Source organism: Suncus etruscus, chromosome 17 (assembly GCF_024139225.1).
Source record: "Suncus etruscus isolate mSunEtr1 chromosome 17, mSunEtr1.pri.cur, whole genome shotgun sequence".
Classification (NCBI taxonomy): Eukaryota; Metazoa; Chordata; class Mammalia; order Eulipotyphla; family Soricidae; genus Suncus; species Suncus etruscus.
This window is the reverse complement of record NC_064864.1, coordinates 38,903,597-38,924,489: the sequence shown is the minus strand read 5'-3', so window position 1 is coordinate 38,924,489 and position 20,893 is coordinate 38,903,597. Positions and strand designations below refer to the sequence as shown.

The following is a 20,893-nucleotide window of genomic DNA, read 5'->3' as shown; positions in this document are numbered from 1 at the left end:
TAACTTCTTACCTGCTCCATTTTGATCAGGAAACAATCAATAAAGTCCCGTGGATTATTAATGTCCAAGGACACTTGATGTTCCTTAATTTTCTCCATAATATAACTTTTAAAATGAACAACATTTTTAACTACTTTCTTATAAATTCCTGGGCAATAATCAAGCAGAATAGGAAACATATTGCAGATCTAGGATAGAAGATAATGATTTATTAAATAATAACATTTAAAAAATACATATAAATATCAAATCTGGTTATAACCTGCATTATACCTGCATTCAATTAAATAGCTTTGTCTTGAAAGAAAATATTTATTTTTGAAATAGCTACTATTTGTTTGTATGCTGATGGAATGTTTAACCAGCTGTTCAATATGTTATCTATATCCTATATTTACAATATTTGCAGAATAAAAGAATCTATTGATTCTATCAAGTATATATTAATTCTTCCACGTACTCTTAAAATATTGGAATTACTAGATTAACATTTTGTGGTTTTGTGGCAACACCCAAGAGATACTCCGGGAGATACTAATGACTCTGTGCTCAGGAGTTACACTTTATTTTTTTTTTTTTTTTGACTTTTTTTAAAGCCACACTGTACAATACCTAGAGCTTCCTCTTGACTTTCAGTTTTGTGATAGGATCACTCTTAACAGGGCTGGAGGATCACAAGTGCTGCTGTGGAGTGAACCAGATCAGTTTGTGCAAGGCAAGCGGATAATCCCCCTTGTTTGTTTCTTCGGTTGGTTGGTTGGGTGGTTGGTTGGTTGGTTGGTTGGTTGGTTGGTTGGTTGGTTGGTTGGTTGGTTGGTTGGTTTTGGGGCCACACCCGGTAATGCTCAGGGGTTACAGATCACTCCTGGCTCAGGGGACCACTTGGGACACTGGGGATTGAACCCAGATCTGTCCTGGGTCAGCTGCATGCAATGCTATTGCTCTGGCCCTTCTATTTTTTTTTCTTTCAGGTCCTTACTAGTTTTATTTCAGACATATAATGACAATAAATTAGGGTCATTACACCGCCAGTGTTGACCTCCCACCACCAATGTTCTCAGATTGCGTTCTATACCTCCAGACTCAGCTCCCTGGTTCATTAGTATAGTAGGTGCATTCTGTGTTTAACTTGCTATCATTTGGGTCTCTTGATTTTATTGTCAATAACTTCGGTTGGATATTTAGTTCTGACCTTTATTTTTTTCAACCAATGCACCCGACACCACTTGACCCTCTAGGCTCCATCCACTTTTCTTTTGTCAGGAGTAATACTATGAGTTAAAACAAAATAATTCATATCCCAAGGTTTTATGAAAAAGGCGGGATCCCCTATCTAGAACATATAAATAAACATTTTAAAACTGGGGTGGGTGTGGCAGGTTGATTTTTTGTGTTTTGTTTTTTTTATTTGGTTTTGTTTTGGTTTTGAATAGGCACAACAAACATTGGTTTAAAATCTTGTAAAAGAAACATAAATAATTCTTAAGTAAAAGAAAAAGAAATGGCCTCACCTGAACCCATGGAGAGCTCAGAACTTCACTATTTTCATTAAATCTTCTCACCATGTCTAGAAAAATTTGATCTGTATATTCAAAGCGATTCTGGAAAATGATGGAGCAGATCACATTGCATGGAGCACATCCCAGGATAAAAGTAGGATCACAAGGTGAAGCTAAATAATCAGAGAATATTTTAAAATAGAATTAAAATACGCACATGAAATACTGTCTTTAGATGATGAATAAGAAAAAACTCAACCTTTAAAGTAAAATATTCCCTAAAAACTCCCTTAAAAAAATCCCAAAACTAAAAAAAATTGAAAGATAATTTTTACATTAAATTTGCATATACTAGGTATATTTCAACCTAGGTATATAATTGATGTTCTATATATAAATCAAAAAATTTAAATCATCTGACAGTTAAATTTAATTAAAAGAAAGCAATTAAGGGGCTGGAGCAATGGTGCAGTGGTAGGGCTGACCCAGGACGGACCTCGGTTTGATCCCCAGCAACCCTATAGTCCTCTAAACCAGGAGCGATATTTGAGCACATAGCCCGGAGTAACCCCAGAGTGTCACTGGATGTAGCCCCAAAACCAAAAACAAAAAAAAGAAAAGAAAAGAAAGCAATTAAAATATTTTACTCATTTACAAAAAGTGTCTCTAAATAGTATATTTAAAATATTTAATAAAGCAATTATATTGTTTAATAGTTAAAAACAATATCTAACATTTTCTGTGTGAAAAAACCTAAGAAAATTAAGCATAAATATTAAAGGTAAGAGCATACAGTCTAAAATTTTTAAATGATTTGTTTATAGAGATCATTAGAAAAAATAATGTAGGGACTGGAGGAATAGCACAGCATGTAGGATGTTTGCCTGTACAAATGTGGGTGACTTGAATTTAATTCTTGGCATCCCATATGGTCCCTTGAACCTGTGAAAACTGACTTCTCAGAAAAGAGCTAGAAATAAGCCCTGAGAATAGCCAGCTTTGAAAACAAAAAGGAAGGAAGGAAAGAAGGAAGGAAGGAAGGAAGGAAGGAAGGAAGGAAGGAAGGAAGGAAGGAAGGAAGGAAGGAAGGAAGGAAGGAAGGAAGGAAGGAAGGAAGGAAGGAAGGAAGGAACGAAGGAACGGAAGGAAGGAAGGAAGGAAGGAACGAAGGAACGAAGGAACGAAGGAAGGAAGGAGGAAGATCGAGAGTGAGGGGTGAAAGATGAAAGAAAAGAAGGAAAGGAATAAAAGAAAGAATCTAGAAGAAAAAAGAAAATATTTTTTCCTTTACAATATTAGTGTAACACAAAAATAGAGCAAAGTTTGGGGGCCGAAGAGATAGCACGGAGGTAATGTGTTTGCCTTGCATGCATGAAGGACTGTGGTTCGAATGCCGGCATCCCATATGGTCCCCAAAGCTTGCCAGGAGCTATTTCTGAGTGTAGAGCCAGGAGTAACTCCTGAGCGCTGCTGAGTGCCGCCCCCCCCCCCCAAAAAAAAAAGGTAGAGCAAAGTTTAGTAAACTGAAAACAAAGACAAAGTCCACTTAAACAAGTCAGGTAAGCAGTTACTGATAATGATACAAAAAACAGTTCAATAAAACATTTTTTAACTTTGTGTGTGTATATATATATAAAGCACTGTTTATATTTCCAACACATTTCATCAGAAAACACATTAATAATAAATAATATTAATGCTGGTATTTTAAGTAGTGCTGTCTTTGCAATGAAACCACTAGATATGAGAATTATACCATCATTTTCTATTGATTGAAACCAAAGATGGCATTGTTATTGGCCTGAATTGTATGCTTGGGTTCTGAATTAACTCTCAGGCATGTCTGTGAGATTGACCATATAAATATAGTCCAATGAGGAATACATTTGTCTCGTATCTGTTTTTTGAATGGAATTGTTTTTTTATTTTTTAATAATATCTTTGGATCAGTTCTACTTGTGTACTTGACAAAGTATTCCTAGTAAATGTTTTAAAATAGGAGTAAATTTATTACTTATATTCTTTTGTTAAATAACTCGAAAGTTTTCTATGTGGTTTATGGTCTACAATTAGTTCAGTAAAGAATTGTATGAATAGCATTTCTGTATGCAGAACAATGGTCTATATACAGTAAAACATAGGTGAACCAGCACAAGTCTCCATTGAATCTGCTTCAGATTCTCCCTCTTAAGGCCAAAGTAATATAGCAGAGAATGTGCTTGCCTTTCAAGCAGTAGACTGGAGACACACCAGGAGTGATCCCTGTCAACAGTTTCCAGAGGAAGCCCTCAGCACTTCCAGGCGAGGCCCACAAGCAAACAGATTTCCCACATGCTACAGGAGAACAGCTATTACCTTTTAAAAAAGCATTTAGCTGTGCCTGAAAAGTTTCCAAGGCAGATGAAACATAGATAACACCCTTAAAGTCAAGGTTACAGCACTCTGAATCAACCTACCATTGGTTTTTCTCAACTCCTCCACAAGGCAGTGGGCTTCCTCTTGGACTCTGTCCTCAATGCTCTTCTTCCCCATCCCCAAATCGCGTAGGGCCATGAGAGAGAAGCGTCTGAGTTCCTTCCATTTTTTTCCAGCGCTAAGCACTATTCCAACTATGAGAGGAAAGAAAAACAGAAATGTAGCTGAAAAGGAAATGGGCGAATGGTCCTAATTTTGCAGAACACAAATTTCTGTCTTTTATCTTTTCTCACCTCCCATGAATAGGACTACTCATGTGCACGCAAGCACACACACACACACACACACACACACACACACACACACACCCCTACCATTTCCTTCATTAAGTTTTTCAAATATTGGGGTATCGCCTCTTCCAGCAAACTCTTCTCCCAGGTCTACCACTGCTTCCTTCACTGCTTCATATCCATACAAGACCACAACAGGCTTCATGCCAAAATACACAGTAAACACAGGGCCATAGGCTTTTGAGAGCTGGGAAAGAAAGCAAAAGGTAAGTCAATATGAGATCATTCATTGTGCTTTTTCTAAATGATATTATTATGTTATTTTATTATGTTATTTATAGAATTTTAATCTATTGCGGTCTAAAATAAAACTAAAATTTTAGAATACTGTATAAGCCTAATTGATTCTCTACACAGTTTGTTTTATTTCACTAATATTATAAAGACAATTAAATAGAATATAAAGTTTTAAAATAACAGAAAATAGTTAAAATAACTATATAGTGAGTATACTTTCAGTGTGTACCACAAGAAGTATATTTTACCTTTCAAATTTTGTCTAATTAAGTTACATTTCTAGTCAATGGAGGAGTGTAAAACATACTTACATTGCTCAGGGATTTGCAAATATCCTTGACATCTATCTGTAAGATATTTCCAATAATTGGGAGAGGAGTAGGGCCAGGGGGAAGCTTTCCTTTCCTGGTATTCTGTTTCCAGAGAAAAAGGAGAAGGCAGCAGGAGAGACAGAACACCAGCAACAGAACTGGATCCATTGAGGCTTTCTCTACTTACTCGAAGAACTGTGAACTTAAAATCTAAAGGTTTTTAAATAAAGATTTCTCCTAATTCAATTTGTGCCTTTCTGAGTAGGCAGTCTGTTAAATTTTTTGAGTGGACTTTGATAGTCTGATAAAGATAAAAGTAAAAATAAAACTTTAGCCTTTAGCTAAAGTTCATTTTTCCTTTAGTCCAATAACTATTCTTTTACTTAATTTAACTTCCTTTAATTTAATAACTATCAAAATTCTGATTTAATTTGATATAGTTTTAAGATCTTTTTTAAAATAATTTTAAAGCCTATAACATTTTTTTTTTGCTTTTTTGGGCCACACCTTTGACACTCAGGCGTTACTCCTGGCTATGTGCTCAGAAATTACTCCTGGCTTGGGGGACCATATGGGATGCCAGGGGATCAAACTGCGGTGCGTCCTAGGTTAGCACATGCAAGGCAAATGCCCTACCGCTTTTGTCACTTCTCCAGCCCTTAGAACACTTTCTTATTGTTGTTGCTCTTTTATGGCCATTCTCAGTGGCACTCAGGGGTTACTTCAGGCTCTGCACCCAGAAACTACTCCTGACAGGTCAGGGATTGATTCCAGGTCGACTACATGCAAGGTGAATGCCGAACCCATCGTATTATAAATCCAATCCCCCTAGAATTCTTTTTTTTTGTTTGTTTGTTTGTTTCAAAGCTTTCTTGTGTAGTTTTGCGTTCTTCTTATATACTTCAGGTCATCTGTCAATGTATTCCTCACAAGGACACAACCTGAAATTTTTTTTTTTTTAAAGTTGGGGCTGGAGCAAAAGCATAGCGGTAGGGCGTTCGCCTTGCATGCGGCTAACTCAGGACTGACCTGGCCAGGTTCAATCCTTGGCATTCCATATGTCCCCCAAGTCAAGAGCTATTTCAGAGCGCATAGCCAGGAGTAACCCCTGAGCATCACTATGTGTGACCTGAAAAAAATAAAGCATTTTAATTAATCCATAGCTACTTACAAAATTATTCATAGTTGAATTTTAAACAATGTTTCTGCACCAATCCTACCAGAAAAATCAACCTTCCTCCATGAATGTTCCCGGAGTGCATCACATACCTCCCACCACCACCAGACTTCTATCTTAACGGGTTCTTTCTAAGTTTGGTTGTTAAAATTTGGGTCTCATGCTTTCAGTATTGTTGACTTCATCATTTGGATATTTAGTTCTTCCTTGTACTGAATATACTGAATACCTTGAATCCAGTCCCTCATTATTTCACATCTGTCTTTCTCCACCTCTACTTCATTTCTTTCTTTTTCTTCTCTATACAACGGAGCCAAGAGTGGTCTAGGCAACCTCCCTTTAAACCATTGAATTCCCTCGGGCAGTTATTTTAAATACCACAAATAAATGATATAAACTTGTATTTAGCCTTCTTCTGGCTTACATCATTTAACATATTATCCAGTTACATCCAATTGCAGTTACAGAAATGATTTTTTTTATCATTCCTTAATGCTGATATACATATATACAACATCTTCATAATTCATTCGTCTGCTTAGGGGCATCTAGGCTGATACAAACTAGTAACAATTGTACTAGGTGCTTTGATGAATACTAATATGCAATTGTCCTAAGGAATGAATGATTTTCTGTCCTGGGGATAGATACTAAAAGTAAAAATTGCTGGGTAGATTCAGGTGTGATCTCAAGGTCATTACCCATTTTAACTTTTGTGTACAGTATGAAACATGTATCCAGCTTTAATCTCTACCTATGGTATTCCAATTATTGCAGCACTATTTATTGAAGAGACTGTCTTCATTTTATTTCATTTTTTGGCTCCTTTGTCAAAAATTAATTGACTGTACACTAGGGAATTTTCATTGTGGCCCAAAACCAAAAAAAAAAGTATCTTTTTGTTTGTTTGTTTATTTTTTGAGGGGGCACACCCGGTGACGTTCAGGTGTTACTCCTAGTTATGCATTCAGAAATCACTCCTGGCTTGGGAAACCATAGGGGATGTCGGGGTATTGAACAGCTGTTCATCCTAGGATAGTACGTGCAAGGCAGATTCCCTACCACTTGCACCACTGTTCTGGCCCAATACATTATTTTTTTTGTTTTTTTATGGGGGGGCCACACCCGGTGACGCTCAGGGGTTTCTCCTGGCTATGCGCTCAGAAGTCGCTCCTGGCTTGGGGGACCATATGGGACACCGGGGGATTGAACCGCGGTCCGTCCTAGGCTAGCGCAGGCAAGGCAGGCACCTTACCTCTAGCGCCACCGCCCGGCCCCTACATTATTTTTAATGACTTAGAAAAATCAAGTATAAAGTTCATGTAGAACCAAAAGACCTAGGTTAGCCAAATCCATATTAAAAACAAAAAGCTGGGTGGCATCTTTTTACCTAACCTGAAGCTTTACTACAAATTCAGAGTGATCAAAGTAGCATGGTACTGTAACAAAGACAGAGTCTCAGACCAATGGGTCAAAATAAAATATCCAGGGACATACCTCAAATATATTATCAACTAATATTTGACAAAAGAACCAAGAACTTGAAATGGAACAAAGACAGTCTTTTCAGCAAATAGTGTTGGGACAATTAGATAACCATGTGTAAGAAATTAAAGACTGATTCATACCTCACATTGTACAGAAAAGTCAACTCAAAATGGATTAAAGATCAGGAAGTGTCTTCTGATTTCATCTTATGGTTGGGTGGTGAGGTAGGGCAATCTGCTCTTAGATCAAGTTGTTGATTTTTCTTCATCGTTAGAATGTTATATCAACATGGCACAAGTTGGTGACGGAACAGTATTAGAAACTACCGGGGGGAGTTTGATTCCTGGTGCTGTTGCAGGGAACTGTGTCAGTTCTACAGTTGGGGTCTGGGGTTTGGGATGGGGCAGTTGTTGTCCAATCACATGGATTCTAAATCAAGTCCCCATAATAAATGTTCAGGGTAGGAGGTACCCTGTATTATAAAATTTATGGATTCTTATCCCTAGTAGATGAACTTTTTCTATACATAAAATTTCCCCCTTTTTTAGTATGTTTATGCAAAAGGGAACAGTACCATATTATATTGCTTGTGCATTTGGGTGTAAGAATGACAGCTATACAATCTCTATACCATAGTTTTGACCTAAGCTTTTGTCCCAAGCAAGACTTTTTCTTCTAGAATTTCATACCAAATAGAACTAAAGCAAGTGAACTAAAAAATGTATGTAAGTAAGTAAGATAAAAATATAATAATAAAAAGGGATGGAGGAGGCTACCTTTACATTTGGAAATAAACACAATAAGAGGTATAACTATTGAGGTATTAAACATACAAAGAAAAATATATATCCCCATTGAGTCTTTTGAGATATTCTTGGGTTGGGGTGAGATCCAGGGTACATTTTTTTGTTTTTGTTTTTGTTTTTGTTTTTGGGGGCCACACCCATGTGATGCTCAGGGGTTATTCCTGGCTATGCACTCAGAAATCGCTCTTGGATTGCGGGGACCATATGGGACACCAGGGGAACCAAACTGTGGTCCATTCTAGGCTAGTGCTTACAAGGCAGATGCCTTACCTCTAGCGCCACCACTCCAGTCCCCAGGGCACATTTTAATCTTACACTGTGGTCTTATTGAGTCTGAGAAATGGTTTGCAGCATTAAGAGATCAGCTAGTGTACTTGAGCTGGGGGTCTTTCTGTAGCTGAACCCAGTAGCATGCAATACTCCACATTTAGAGGGTGTGTGAGAAGAAAGGTCACTTAGAATAAGTCACCAAAGTGGTGGTTTCAGATTCTAGCTGGGATATAAACTGTGGGACTGAGGGGGTGTCTTTCTGCTTTGGGAGCTGAGTGGTGGATTATTGGAAAAGGAGGTCAGTCTTGGAACCTAATGAGTTAAGAATTAAGGGTAAAGAGAGTTAAATAGGGAGGGATAATGGATCAAGATTGGGGGACAAGAGGATAGAAGAAATTCTTAAGGAGGAGAAGGGATAATATATGAGGGGCTATATACAATATAGGCATGGATTATTTACAATATAAATTGGGCAGACATAAAGGAGTCCACTGTACACAAACTCACACCCACTTATAGACAGACATTAGAGACCTATTCATAAGTTGTTGTTGGAGGCCTGAACCTCATAAGTTGGGTCTGAGCATTAAGAAATAATTGACGGCTCCCTGTGTGTGACACCAGGTGGGGAAAATCCACAAAAGTACACCGGCCCTGTGGGGCCCAACTGTGAAAAACTGTGAGTGTGACCTGTATATGTCTGTCTACTGTCCTCTTGCATGAAACTCTTGCGAGTGGGGCAAAAAGAGGCTCCAGAAAACTCGCTCGCCCAGAGGCCATTTTCAGGGAGGAACTACAGAGCATGAAAACCGGCAAGCCTTTGCAAAAGCCAGCTCCCTGTGTGTGACACCAGGCGGGGAAAATCCATGAAAGTACACCGACCCAGTGGGGCCCAACTGTGAAAAACTGTGCGTGTGATCTGTATATGTCTGTCTACTGTCCTCTTGCGTGAAACTCTTGCGAGTGGGGAAAAAAGAGGCTCCAGAAAACTCTCTCTCTCAGAGGCCATTTTAAGGGAGGGACTCCAGAGCATGAAAACCGGCAAGCCTTTGCAAAAGCCAGCTCCCTGTGTGTGACACCAGGTGGGGAAAATCCACGAAAGTACACCGGCCCAGTGGGGCCCAACTGTGAAAAACTGTGAGTGTGACCTGTATATGTCTGTCTACTGTCCTCTTGCGTGAAACTCTTGTGAGTGGGGCAAAAAGAGGCTCCAGAAAACTTGCTCGCCCAGAGGCCATTTTCAGGGAGGGACTACAGAGCATGAAAACCGACAAGCCTTTGCAAAAGCCGGCTCCCTGTGTGTGACACCAGGCGGGGAAAATCCACGAAAGTACACCAGCCCAGTGGGGCCCAACTGTGAAAAACTGTGAGTGTGACCTGTATATGTCTGTCTACTGTCCTCTTGCGTGAAACTCTTGCAAGTGGGGCAAAAAGAGGCTCCAGAAAACTCGCTCGCCCAGAGGCCATTTTCAGGGAGGGACTCCAGAGCATGAAAACCGTCAAGTCTTTGCAAAAGCCAGCTCCCTGTGTGTGACACCAGGCGAAGAAAATCCACGAAAGTACACCGGCTCAGTGGGGCCCAACTGTGAAAAACTGTGAGTGTGACCTGTATATGTCTGTCTACTGTCTTGCAAGTGGGGCAAAAAGAGGCTCCAGAAAACTCGCTCGCCCAGAGGCCATTTTCAGGGAGGGACTCCAGAGCATGAAAACCGTCAAGTCTTTGCAAAAGCCGGCTCCCTGTGTGTGACACCAGGCGGAGAAAATCCATGAAAGTACACCGGCCCAGTGGGGCCCAACTGTGAAAAACTGTGAGTGTGACCTGTATATGTCTGTCTACTGTCCTCTTGTGTGAAACTCTTGCGAGTGGGGCAAAAAGAGGCTCCAGAAAACTCGCTCGCCCAGAGGCCATTTTCAGGGAGGAACTACAGAGCATGAAAACCGGCAAGCCTTTGCAAAAGCTGGCTCCCTGTGTGTGACACCAGGTGGGGAAAATCCACGAAAGTACACCGGCCCAGTGGGGCCCAACTGTGAAAAACTGTGAGTGTGACCTGTATATGTCTGTCTACTGTCCTCTTGTGTGAAACTCTTGCGAGTGGGTCAAAAAGAGGCTCCAGCGGAGCACGGCCGCTCCACTTCGATACGTGGCCGTGCACTCTTTCTAAGGAAAGAACACCATTGCAACAAGAAGGAAAAATCACACTAAGAACGGCGCTATATCACAGAAGCAAACATTTCTCTCCAGACTGTCTTCTCTGTTGCATATTCGGGCCTAAGATTTGACCCAGTGTGAGGCTTCATCCACGGAGGACTCCCCTTCCTTAGAGGCAATTCAGCCCATCCAGAAAGAAAGGAGCCAGAGGAGTGTGCTGCCTGCATCATATAGACAATGAATACCACCACAACACGTAGAAAAACCCACAATACAAGTGTGACAATGGGGAAACAATGCAGGTCAGCATCAGACATAGAGAATGAAGATGACAATTCTGATGACCAGATAATGACCAACCAACTAATCAACCTCTCAGATAAGGACTTTAGACTAGCAATATGGAAGATGCTCAAAGAACTCCAAGAAACCATGGATCGAGTTGAACAGAACACTAATAAGAACCAAGAAAATATGAAGACAGAAATCACAAAACTCCAAACTGAAATAACATGTCAACTCACAGGACTGAAAAAGTCAGTAAATGAAGTGAATGACAAAATGGATAAGCTCTGGGACAGGGTATCAGAAGCTGAGAATAGACTTGGTGCTGTGGAAGATGAGATACATAACAATTCCATACAGCAGGAGAGATTGGACAAAAAACTTAAAGCAAATGAGCAGACAATGGAAAAATTAGTCAAAGAATGGGAACAGATGAAAATAGAAGTCTATGATTAGATCAACAGAAACAACTTAAGAATCATTGGAGTCCCAGAGACCCAGGAAGAAAATTTCCAGGAAGAATCAATGGTCAAGAACATCATTAAAGAGAAACTTCCAGAGCTAAAGAATATATGTGATCAAATCCTGCATGCCCGAAGAGTACCAACCAAAAGAGACCCCAGAAAAACCACCCCAAGACACATCCTAGTCACAATGACAAATCCCACAGATAGAGACAGAATTCTGAAAACAGCAAGATCAAAAGGGGAAATCACGTTCAAGCAAGCTTCCCTGAGATTTACAACAGACCTGTCACCAGAAACACTCAATGCCAGAAAGCAGTGGTGGGATATAGTGACAAGACTGAATGAAATGAATGCTTCACCCAGAATACTATACCCAGAAAAACTCACTTTCCAGTTTGACGGAAGAATACATGGTTTCACAGACAAAAAACAGCTCAGAAACTTCACAGACACAAAACCAGTCTTAAGAGAAAAACTGAAAGACCTAATCTAAGACAAGACTACCCAAAAGACACACCAAATTTTGAAATAAAGATGGCGTTAAATCCCAGGACAATTCTTTCTCTCAACGTCACTGGACTAAATGCACCAGTTAAGAGACACAGAGTGCCTTTTGGCCATTTGCCTTTCTTCTTTTTCAAAGTGTCTGTTCATTTCTTCTCCCCATTTTTTGATGGGGTTAGTTGTTTTTTTCTTATATAGTTCTGTCAGTACCTTGTAAATTTTGGATATTAGCCCTTTATCTGATGAGTATTGGGTGAATAATTTCTCCCACTTAGTGGGTGGCCTTTGTATTCTGGGCACTATTTCCTTTGAGATGCAGAAGCTTCTCAGCTTAATATAGTCCCATCTGTTTATCTCTGCTTCCACTTGCTTGGAAAGTGCTGTCTCCTCCTTAAAGATGCCTTTAGTCTCAATGTCCTGGAGTGTTTCACCTACATGTTGTTCTATATACCTTATAGTTTCAGTTCTGATATCAAGGTCTTTAATCCATTTGGATTTTACCTTTGTACATTGTGTTAGCTGTGGGTCTGAGTTCGCTTTTTTGCAAGTGGCTAACCAGTTGTGCCAACACCACTTGTTGAATAGGCTTTCCCTGCTCCATTTAGGATTTCTTGCTCCTTTATCAAAAACAAGGTGGTTATATGTCTGAGGAACCTTCTCTGAGTACTCAAGCCTATTCCACTGATCTGAGGGTCTGTCTTTATTCCAATACCATGCTGTTTTGATAACTGTTGCTTTGTAATACAACTTAAAATTGGGGAAAGTAATGCCTCCCATATTCCTTTTCCCAAGAAGTGCTTTAGATATTCGAGGTTGTTTGTTGTTCCAGATGAATTTCAGAAGTATTTGATCCACTTCTTTGAAGAATGTCATGGTTATCTTCAGAGGAATCGCACATCACAAACAAGGAAAACAAGCAGTGCTGGCGGGGATGTGGAGAGAAAGGAACTCTTTTTCACTGCTGGTGGTAATGCCGTCTAGTACAACCTTTATGGAAAGCAATTTGGAGATTCCTTCACAAACTGGAAATTGAGCTTACATACGATCCAGCTATACCACTCCTAGGAATATACCCAAGGAACACAAAAATACAATACAAAAATCCCTTCCTTACTCCTATATTCATTGCAGCGCTATTTACAATAGCCAGACTCTGGAAACAACCAAGATGCCCTTCAACAGATGAGTGGCTGAAGAAACTGTGGTACATATACACAATGGAATACTATGCAGCCATCAGGAGAGATGAAGTCATGAAATTTTCCTATACATGGATGTACATGGAATCTATTATGCTGAGTGAAGTAAGTCAGAGGGAGAGAGAAAGACGCAGAATGGTTTCACTCATCTATGGGCTTTAAGAAAAATGAAGGACATTTTTAACAGTATCTCAGAGACAAGAGAGATGAGGGCTGGTAGGTGCAGCTCAGGACATGAAGCTCATCACATAGAGTGATGAGTGTAGTTGCAGAGATGACTACACTGAAAACTATCATAACAATGTGAATGAATGAGGGAAGTAGAAAGCCTGTCTCGAGTACAGGTGTAGGGGGGTGGGGAGGAGGGAGATCTGGGAAATTGGCGGTGGGAATGTTCCACCGGTGAAGGGGGGTGCTCTTTACATGACTGTAATCATACAACTATAATCATGTTTGTAATCACGGTGTTTAAATAAAGATAAAGAAAAAAGAAAAAAAGAGACACAAAGTGGCTAAATGGATCAAAAAACCCAATCCAACCTTCTGCTGCCTACATGAAATGCACCTGAATAGTCAGAACAAACATAGACTCAAAATAAAAAGCTGGAGAAAAATTATCCAAGCAAACAATACCCATAAAAAAGCTGGAGTGGCCATACTAATATCAGATAATGCAAACTTTATACTCAGGAAGGTTGTAAGGGACAAAGACGGACATTTTATATTAATCAAGGGGTACGTAGAGCAGGAAGAATTCACTCTCCTAAACATATATGCACCGAATGAGGGGCCAGCAAAATATTTAATACAACTGTTGACAAATCTGAAAAATAATATCAACAACAACACAATAATTGTGGGGGACCTTAACACGGCTTTGTCAACACTGGATAGGTCAACCAGACTGAAACCCAACAAGAATATACTAGACCTGAGGAGAGAAATTGAAGAAAGAGGCCTAGTGGATATATATAGGACACTCCATCCCCAGAAACCTGGATACACATTCTTCTCCAATGTACATGGGACATTCTCCAGGATAGACTACATGCTGGCACATAAAACATACCTCCATAAGATCAAGAGGATAGAAATTTTGCAGACTACCTTCGCTGACCACAAGGCTCTGAAATTATTTGTGAACTCCAAAGGGACTCAGAAGAAACACTTTAACACCTGGAAGTTAAACAGCCTCATGCTCAATAACCAGTGGGTCCGAGATGAAATCAAGGAGGAAATAAAAAGGCTCCTGGAAACAAATGACAATAAAGACACAAACTATCAGAACTTATGGGACACAGCAAAAGCAGTACTGAGAGAAAAATTTATAGCTTTGCAAGCACACATCAGGAAGGAAGAAGGAGCTTACCTGAGTAGCTTAATGACACAGCTAATAGAACTAGAAAATGCTCAACAAAAGGACCCAAGAATAGGAAGACAGAAGGAAATAACAAAGCTGAGAGCAGAAATCAACGAAGTGGAAACCCAAAAAACAATCCGAAAGATCAACGAAAGCAGAAGTTGGTTCTTTGAAAAAATAAACAAGATTGATAGACCACTGGCAAACCTAACAAAGAAAGAGAGAGAGAGAAACTTGATAACTCGTATCAGGAATGAAAAAGGAGAGATCACTACTGATATGACAGAGATTCAAAGGGTAATCAGAAACTACTTTGAGAAACTCTACGCCACTAAAAATGAGAACCTGGAAGAAATGGATAAATTCTTGAACTCTTATAATCTTCCACGGTTGAAGGAAGAGGATGTAGCATATCTACACACCCCCATCACCATTGATGAAATTAAAACAGTAATCAAATGTCTGCCCAAAAACAAAAGCCCAGGTCCAGATGGATTCACTAATGAATTCTATCAAACTTTCCAAGAGGAACTACTGCCAATCTTGGCAAGACTCTTTCATGAAATTGAACAAACAGAAACACTTCCAAATAGCTTTTATGAAGCCAACATCACCTTGATACCTAAACCAGACAGAGATGCTACAAAAAAAAAAAATTACAGACCAGATAAAAACCGGCTAACCTTTGCAAAAGCTGGCTCCCTGTGTGTGACACCAGGCGGGGAAAATCCGCGAAAGTACACCGGCCCAGTGGGGCTCAGCTGTGAAAGACTGTGAGTGTGACCTTTCTATGTCTGTCTACTGTCCTCTTGCGTGAAACTCTTGCGAGTGGGGCAAAAAGAGGCTCAGAGGAGCACGGCCGCTCCGCTTCGCTACGCGGCCATGCACTCTTTCTAAGGAAAGAACTCCATTGCAACAAGAAGGAAAAATCACACTAAGAACGGCGCTATATCACAGAAGCAAACATTTCTCTCTGGACTGTCTTCTCTGTTGCATGCTCGGGCCTAAGATTTGACCCAGTGTGAGGCTTCATCCACGGAGGACTCCCCTCCCTTAGAGGCAAGTCAGCCCATCCAGAAAGGGAGGAGCCAGAGGAGTGTGCTGCCTACATCATATAGACAATGAATACCACTACAACACGTAGAAAAACCCACAATACAAGTGTGACAATGGGGAAACAACGCAGGCCAGCATCAGACATAGAGAATGAAGATGACAATTCTGAGGACCAGATAATGACTGAACAACTAATCAACCTCTCAGATAAGGACTTTAGACTAGCAATATGGAAGATGCTCAACAGACTCCAAGAAACCATGGATCGAGTTGAACAGAACACTAATAAGAACCAAGAAAATATGAAGGCAGAAATGACAAAACTCCAAACTGAAATAACATGTCAACTAACAGGACTGAAAAAGTCAGTAAATGAAGTGAATGACAAAATGGATAAGCTCTGGGACAGGGTATCAGAAGCTGAGAATAGACTTGGTGCTGTGGAAGATGAGATACATAACAATTCCATACAGCAGGAGAGATTGGACAAAAAACTTAAAGCAAATGAGCAGACAATGGAAAAATTAGTCAAAGAATGGGAACAGACGAAAATAGAAGTCTATGATAAGATCAACAGAAACAACTTAAGAATCATTGGAGTCCCAGAGACCCAGGAAGAAAATTTCCAGGAAGAATCAATGGTCAAGAACATCATTAAAGAGAAACTTCCAGAGCTAAAGAATATATGTGATCAAATCCTGCATGCCCAAAGAGTACCAACCAAAAGAGACCCCAGAAAAATCACCCCAAGACACATCCTAGTCACAATGACAAATCCCACAGATAGAGACAGAATTCTGAAAACAGCAAGATCAAAAGGGGAAATCATGTTCAAGCAAGCTTCCCTGAGATTTACAGCAGACCTGTCACCAGAAACGCTCAATGCCAGAAAGCAGTGGTGGGATATTGTGACAAGACTGAATGAAATGAATGCTTCACCCAGAATACTATACCCAGCAAAACTCACTTTCCGGTTTGATGGAAGAATACATGGTTTCACAGACAAAAAACAGCTCAGAAACTTCACAGACACAAAACCAGTCTTAAGAGAAAAACTGAAAGACCTAATCTAAGACAAGACTACCCAAAAGACACACCAAATTTTGAAATAAAGATGGCGTTAAATCCCAGGACAATTCTTTCTCTCAACGTCAATGGACTAAATGCACCAGTTAAGAGACACAGAGTGGCTAAATGGATCAAAAAACTCAATCCAACCTTCTGCTGCCTACAAGAAACGCACCTGAATAGTCAGAACAAACATAGACTCAAAATAAAAGGCTGGAGAAAAGTTATCCAAGCAAACAACACCCATAAAAAAGCTGGAGTGGCCATACTAATATCAGATAATGCAAACTTTATACTCAGGAAGGTTGTAAGGGACAAAGACGGACATTTTATATTAATCAAGGGGTACGTAGAGCAGGAAGAATTCACTCTCCTAAACATATATGCACCGAATGAGGGGCCAGCAAAATATTTAATACAACTGTTGACAAATCTGAAAAATAATATCAACAACAACACAATAATTGTGGGGGACCTTAACACGGCTTTGTCAACACTGGACAGGTCAACCAGACTGAAACCCAACAAGAATATACTAGACCTGAGGAGAGAAATGGAAGAAAGAGGCCTAGTGGATATATATAGGACACTCCATCCCCAGAAACCTGGATACACATTCTTCTCCAATGTACATGGGACATTCTCCAGGATAGACTACATGCTGGCACATAAAACATACCTCCATAAGATCAAGAGGATAGAAATTTTGCAGACTACCTTCGCTGACCACAAGGCTCTGAAATTATTTGTGAACTCCAAAGGGACTCAGAAGAAACACTTTAACACCTGGAAGTTAAACAGCCTCATGCTCAATAACCAGTGGGTCCGAGATGAAATCAAGGAGGAAATAAAAAGGTTCCTGGAAACAAATGACAATAAAGACACAAACTCTCAGAACTTATGGGACACAGCAAAAGCAGTACTGAGAGGAAAATTTATAGCTTTGCAAGCACACATCAGGAAGGAAGAAGGAGCTTACCTGAGTAGCTTAATGACACAGCTAATAGAACTAGAAAATGCTCAACAAAAGGACCCAAGAATAGGAAGACAGAAGGAAATAACAAAGCTGAGAGCAGAAATCAACGAAGTGGAAACTCAAAAAACAATCCGAAAGATCAACGAAAGCAGAAGTTGGTTCTTTGAAAAAATAAACAAGATTGATAGACCACTGGCAAACCTAACAAAGAAAGAGAGAGAGAGAAACTTGATAACTCGTATCAGGAATGAAAAAGGAGAGATCACTACTGATATGACAGAGATTCAAAGGGTAATCAGAAACTACTTTGAAAAACTCTACGCCACTAAAAATGAGAACCTGGTAGAAATGGATAAATTCTTGGACTCTTATAATCTTCCACGGTTGAAGGAAGAGGATGTAGCATATCTAAACACCCCCATCACCATTGATGAAATTAAAACAGTAATCAAATGTCTGCCGAAAAACAAAAGCCCAGGTCCAGATGGATTCACTAATGAATTCTATCAAACTTTCCAAGAGGAACTACTGCCAATCTTGGCAAGACTCTTTCATGAAATTGAACAAACAGAAACACTTCCAAATAGCTTTTATGAAGCCAACATCACCTTGATACCTAAACCAGACAGAGACGCTACCAAAAAAGAAAATTACAGACCAATATCACTGATGAATGCAGATGCAAAGATCCTCAACAAAATCCTGGCAAATAGGATTCAATGCCTCGTTAAGAAGATCATCCACTACGATCAAGTAGGTTTCATCCCAGGAATGCAAGGCTGGTTTAACATCCGTAAATCTATCAACATAATACACAACATCAATAACAAGAAAAATAAAAACCACATGATCATATCAATAGATGCAGAGAAAGCATTTGATAAGGTCCAACACCCATTCTTGATCAAAACTCTCAACAAGATGGGAATGGAGGGAACCTTTCTCAATATAGTGAAGGCCATCTACCACAAGCCAGTGGCAAATATTATCCTCAATGAAGAAAAACTGAAAGCCTTCCCTCTAAATTCTGGCACAAGACAAGGCTGTCCTCTCTCACCACTCCTATTCAACATAGCACTGGAAGTACTTGCTATAGCGATTAGGCAAGAAAAGGATATCAAGGGAATCCAGATAGGAAAGGAAGAAGTCAATCTCTCACTGTTTGCAGACGACATGATACTCTACTTAGAAAACCCTAAAGACTCTATCAAAAAGCTTCTAGAAACAATAGACTCATATAGCAAGGTGGCAGGCTACAAAATTAACACACAAAAATCAATGGCCTTTCTATATACCAATAGTAATAAGGATGAAATGGACATTAAGAAAACAACCCCATTCACAATAGTACCACACAAACTCAAATATCTTGGAATCAACTTGACTAAATATGTGAAGGACCTATACAAAGAAAACTATAAAACTCTGCTCCAAGAAATAAGAGAGGACACACGGAAATGGAAACACATACCCTGCTCATGGATTGGCAGGATTAACATCATCAAAATGTCAATACTCCCCAAGGCATTATACAGATTTAATGCCATCCCTCTAAAGATACCCATGACATTCTTCAAAGAAGTGGATCAGACACTTTTGAAATTCATTTGGAACAATAAATACCCTCGAATAGCTAAAGCAATCATTGGGAAAAAGAATATGGGAGGAATTACTTTTCCCAACTTTAAACTGTACTACAAAGCAACAATTATCAAAACAGCATGGTATTGGAATAAGGATAGGTCCTCAGATCAGTGGAATAGGCTTGAATACTCAGAAAATGTTCCCCAGAGATACAACCATCTAATTTTTGATAAAGGAGCAGGAAATCCTAAATGGAGCAGGGAAAGCCTCTTCAACAAGTGGTGTTGGCACAATTGGATAGCCACTTGCAAAAAATTAAACTTAGACCCCCAGCTAACATCATGTACGAAGGTAAAATCCAAATGGATTAAAGACCTCGATATCAGCCCCAAAACCATAAGATATATAGAACAGCACATAGGCAAAACACTCCAGGACATTACAGGCATCTTCAAGGAGGAAACTGCACTCTCCAAGCAAGTGAAAGCAGAGATTAACAGATGGGAATATATTAAGCTGAGAAGCTTCTGCACCTCAAAGGAAATAGTGCCCAGGATACAAGAGCCACCCACTGAGTGGGAGAAACTATTCACCCAATACCCATCAGATAAGGGGCTAATCTCCAAAATATACAAGGCACTGACAGAACTTTACAAGAAAAAAACATCTAACCCCATCAAAAAATGGGGAGAAGAAATGAACAGACACTTTGACAAAGAAGAAATACGCATGGCCAAAAGACACATGAAAAAATGTTCCACATCACTAATCATCAGGGAGATGCAAATCAAAACAACGATGAGATACCACCTCACACCCCAGAGAATGGCACACATCACAAAGAATGAGAATAAACAGTGTTGGCGGGGATGTGGAGAGAAAGGAACTCTTATCCACTGCTGGTGGGAATGCTGTCTAGTTCAACCTTTATGGAAAGCGATATGGAGATTCCTCCAAAAACTGGAAATCGAGCTCCCATACGATCCAGCTATACCACTCCTAGGAATATACCCTAGGAACACAAAAATACAATACAAAAACCCCTTCCTTACACCTATATTCATTGCAGCTCTATTTACCATAGCAAGACTCTGGAAACAACCAAGATGCCCTTCAACAGACGAATGGCTAAAGAAACTGTGGTACATATACACAATGGAATATTATGCAGCTGTCAGGAGAGATGAAGTCATGAAATTTTCCTATACATGGATGTACATGGAATCTATTATGCTGAGTGAAATAAGTCAGAGAGAGAGAGAAAAACGCAGAATGGTCTCACTCATCTATGGGTTTTAAGAAAAATGAAAGACACCCTTGTAATAATAATTTTCAGACACAAAAGAGAAAAGAGCTGGAAGTTCCAGCTCACCTCAGGAAGCTCACCACAAAGAGTGATGAGTTTAGTTAGAGAAATAACTACATTTTGAACTGTCCTAATATTGAGAATGTATGAGGGAAATGTAGAGCCTGTTTAGGGTACAGGCGGGGGTTGGGTGGGGAGGAGGGAGATTTGGGAATTGGGTGATGGGAATGTTGCACTGGTGATGGGTGGTGTTCCTTTTATGACTAAAACCCAAACACAATCATGTATGTAATCAAGGTGGTTAAATAAAAAAAAATATTGTATTAAAGATCTGTGATTTATAAAGTTAAAAAAAAAAACAAAAAAAAATTACAGACCAATATCGC

The 20,893-nt window shown here is 39.6% G+C and overlaps 1 protein-coding gene across 1 annotated transcript in view; it reads right to left on the bottom strand.

Annotated features, from left to right (window-relative positions):
* Positions 1 to 5,094, bottom strand: part of LOC125994862 (cytochrome P450 2C19-like) — a 28,986-nt gene extending 23,892 nt beyond the window's left edge. Inside the window, exons 1-5 of the mRNA XM_049764389.1 lie at positions 4,813 to 5,094; positions 4,289 to 4,451; positions 3,956 to 4,108; positions 1,512 to 1,672; positions 12 to 188 (exon numbers count right to left, since the gene is read on the bottom strand). Of these exons, the coding sequence (XP_049620346.1) occupies positions 12 to 188; positions 1,512 to 1,672; positions 3,956 to 4,108; positions 4,289 to 4,451; positions 4,813 to 4,980 (822 nt within the window). The 5' untranslated portion in view covers positions 4,981 to 5,094. The remainder of the gene's footprint in view (positions 1 to 11; positions 189 to 1,511; positions 1,673 to 3,955; positions 4,109 to 4,288; positions 4,452 to 4,812) is intronic.
* Positions 5,095 to 20,893: the final 15,799 nt, after the last annotated feature.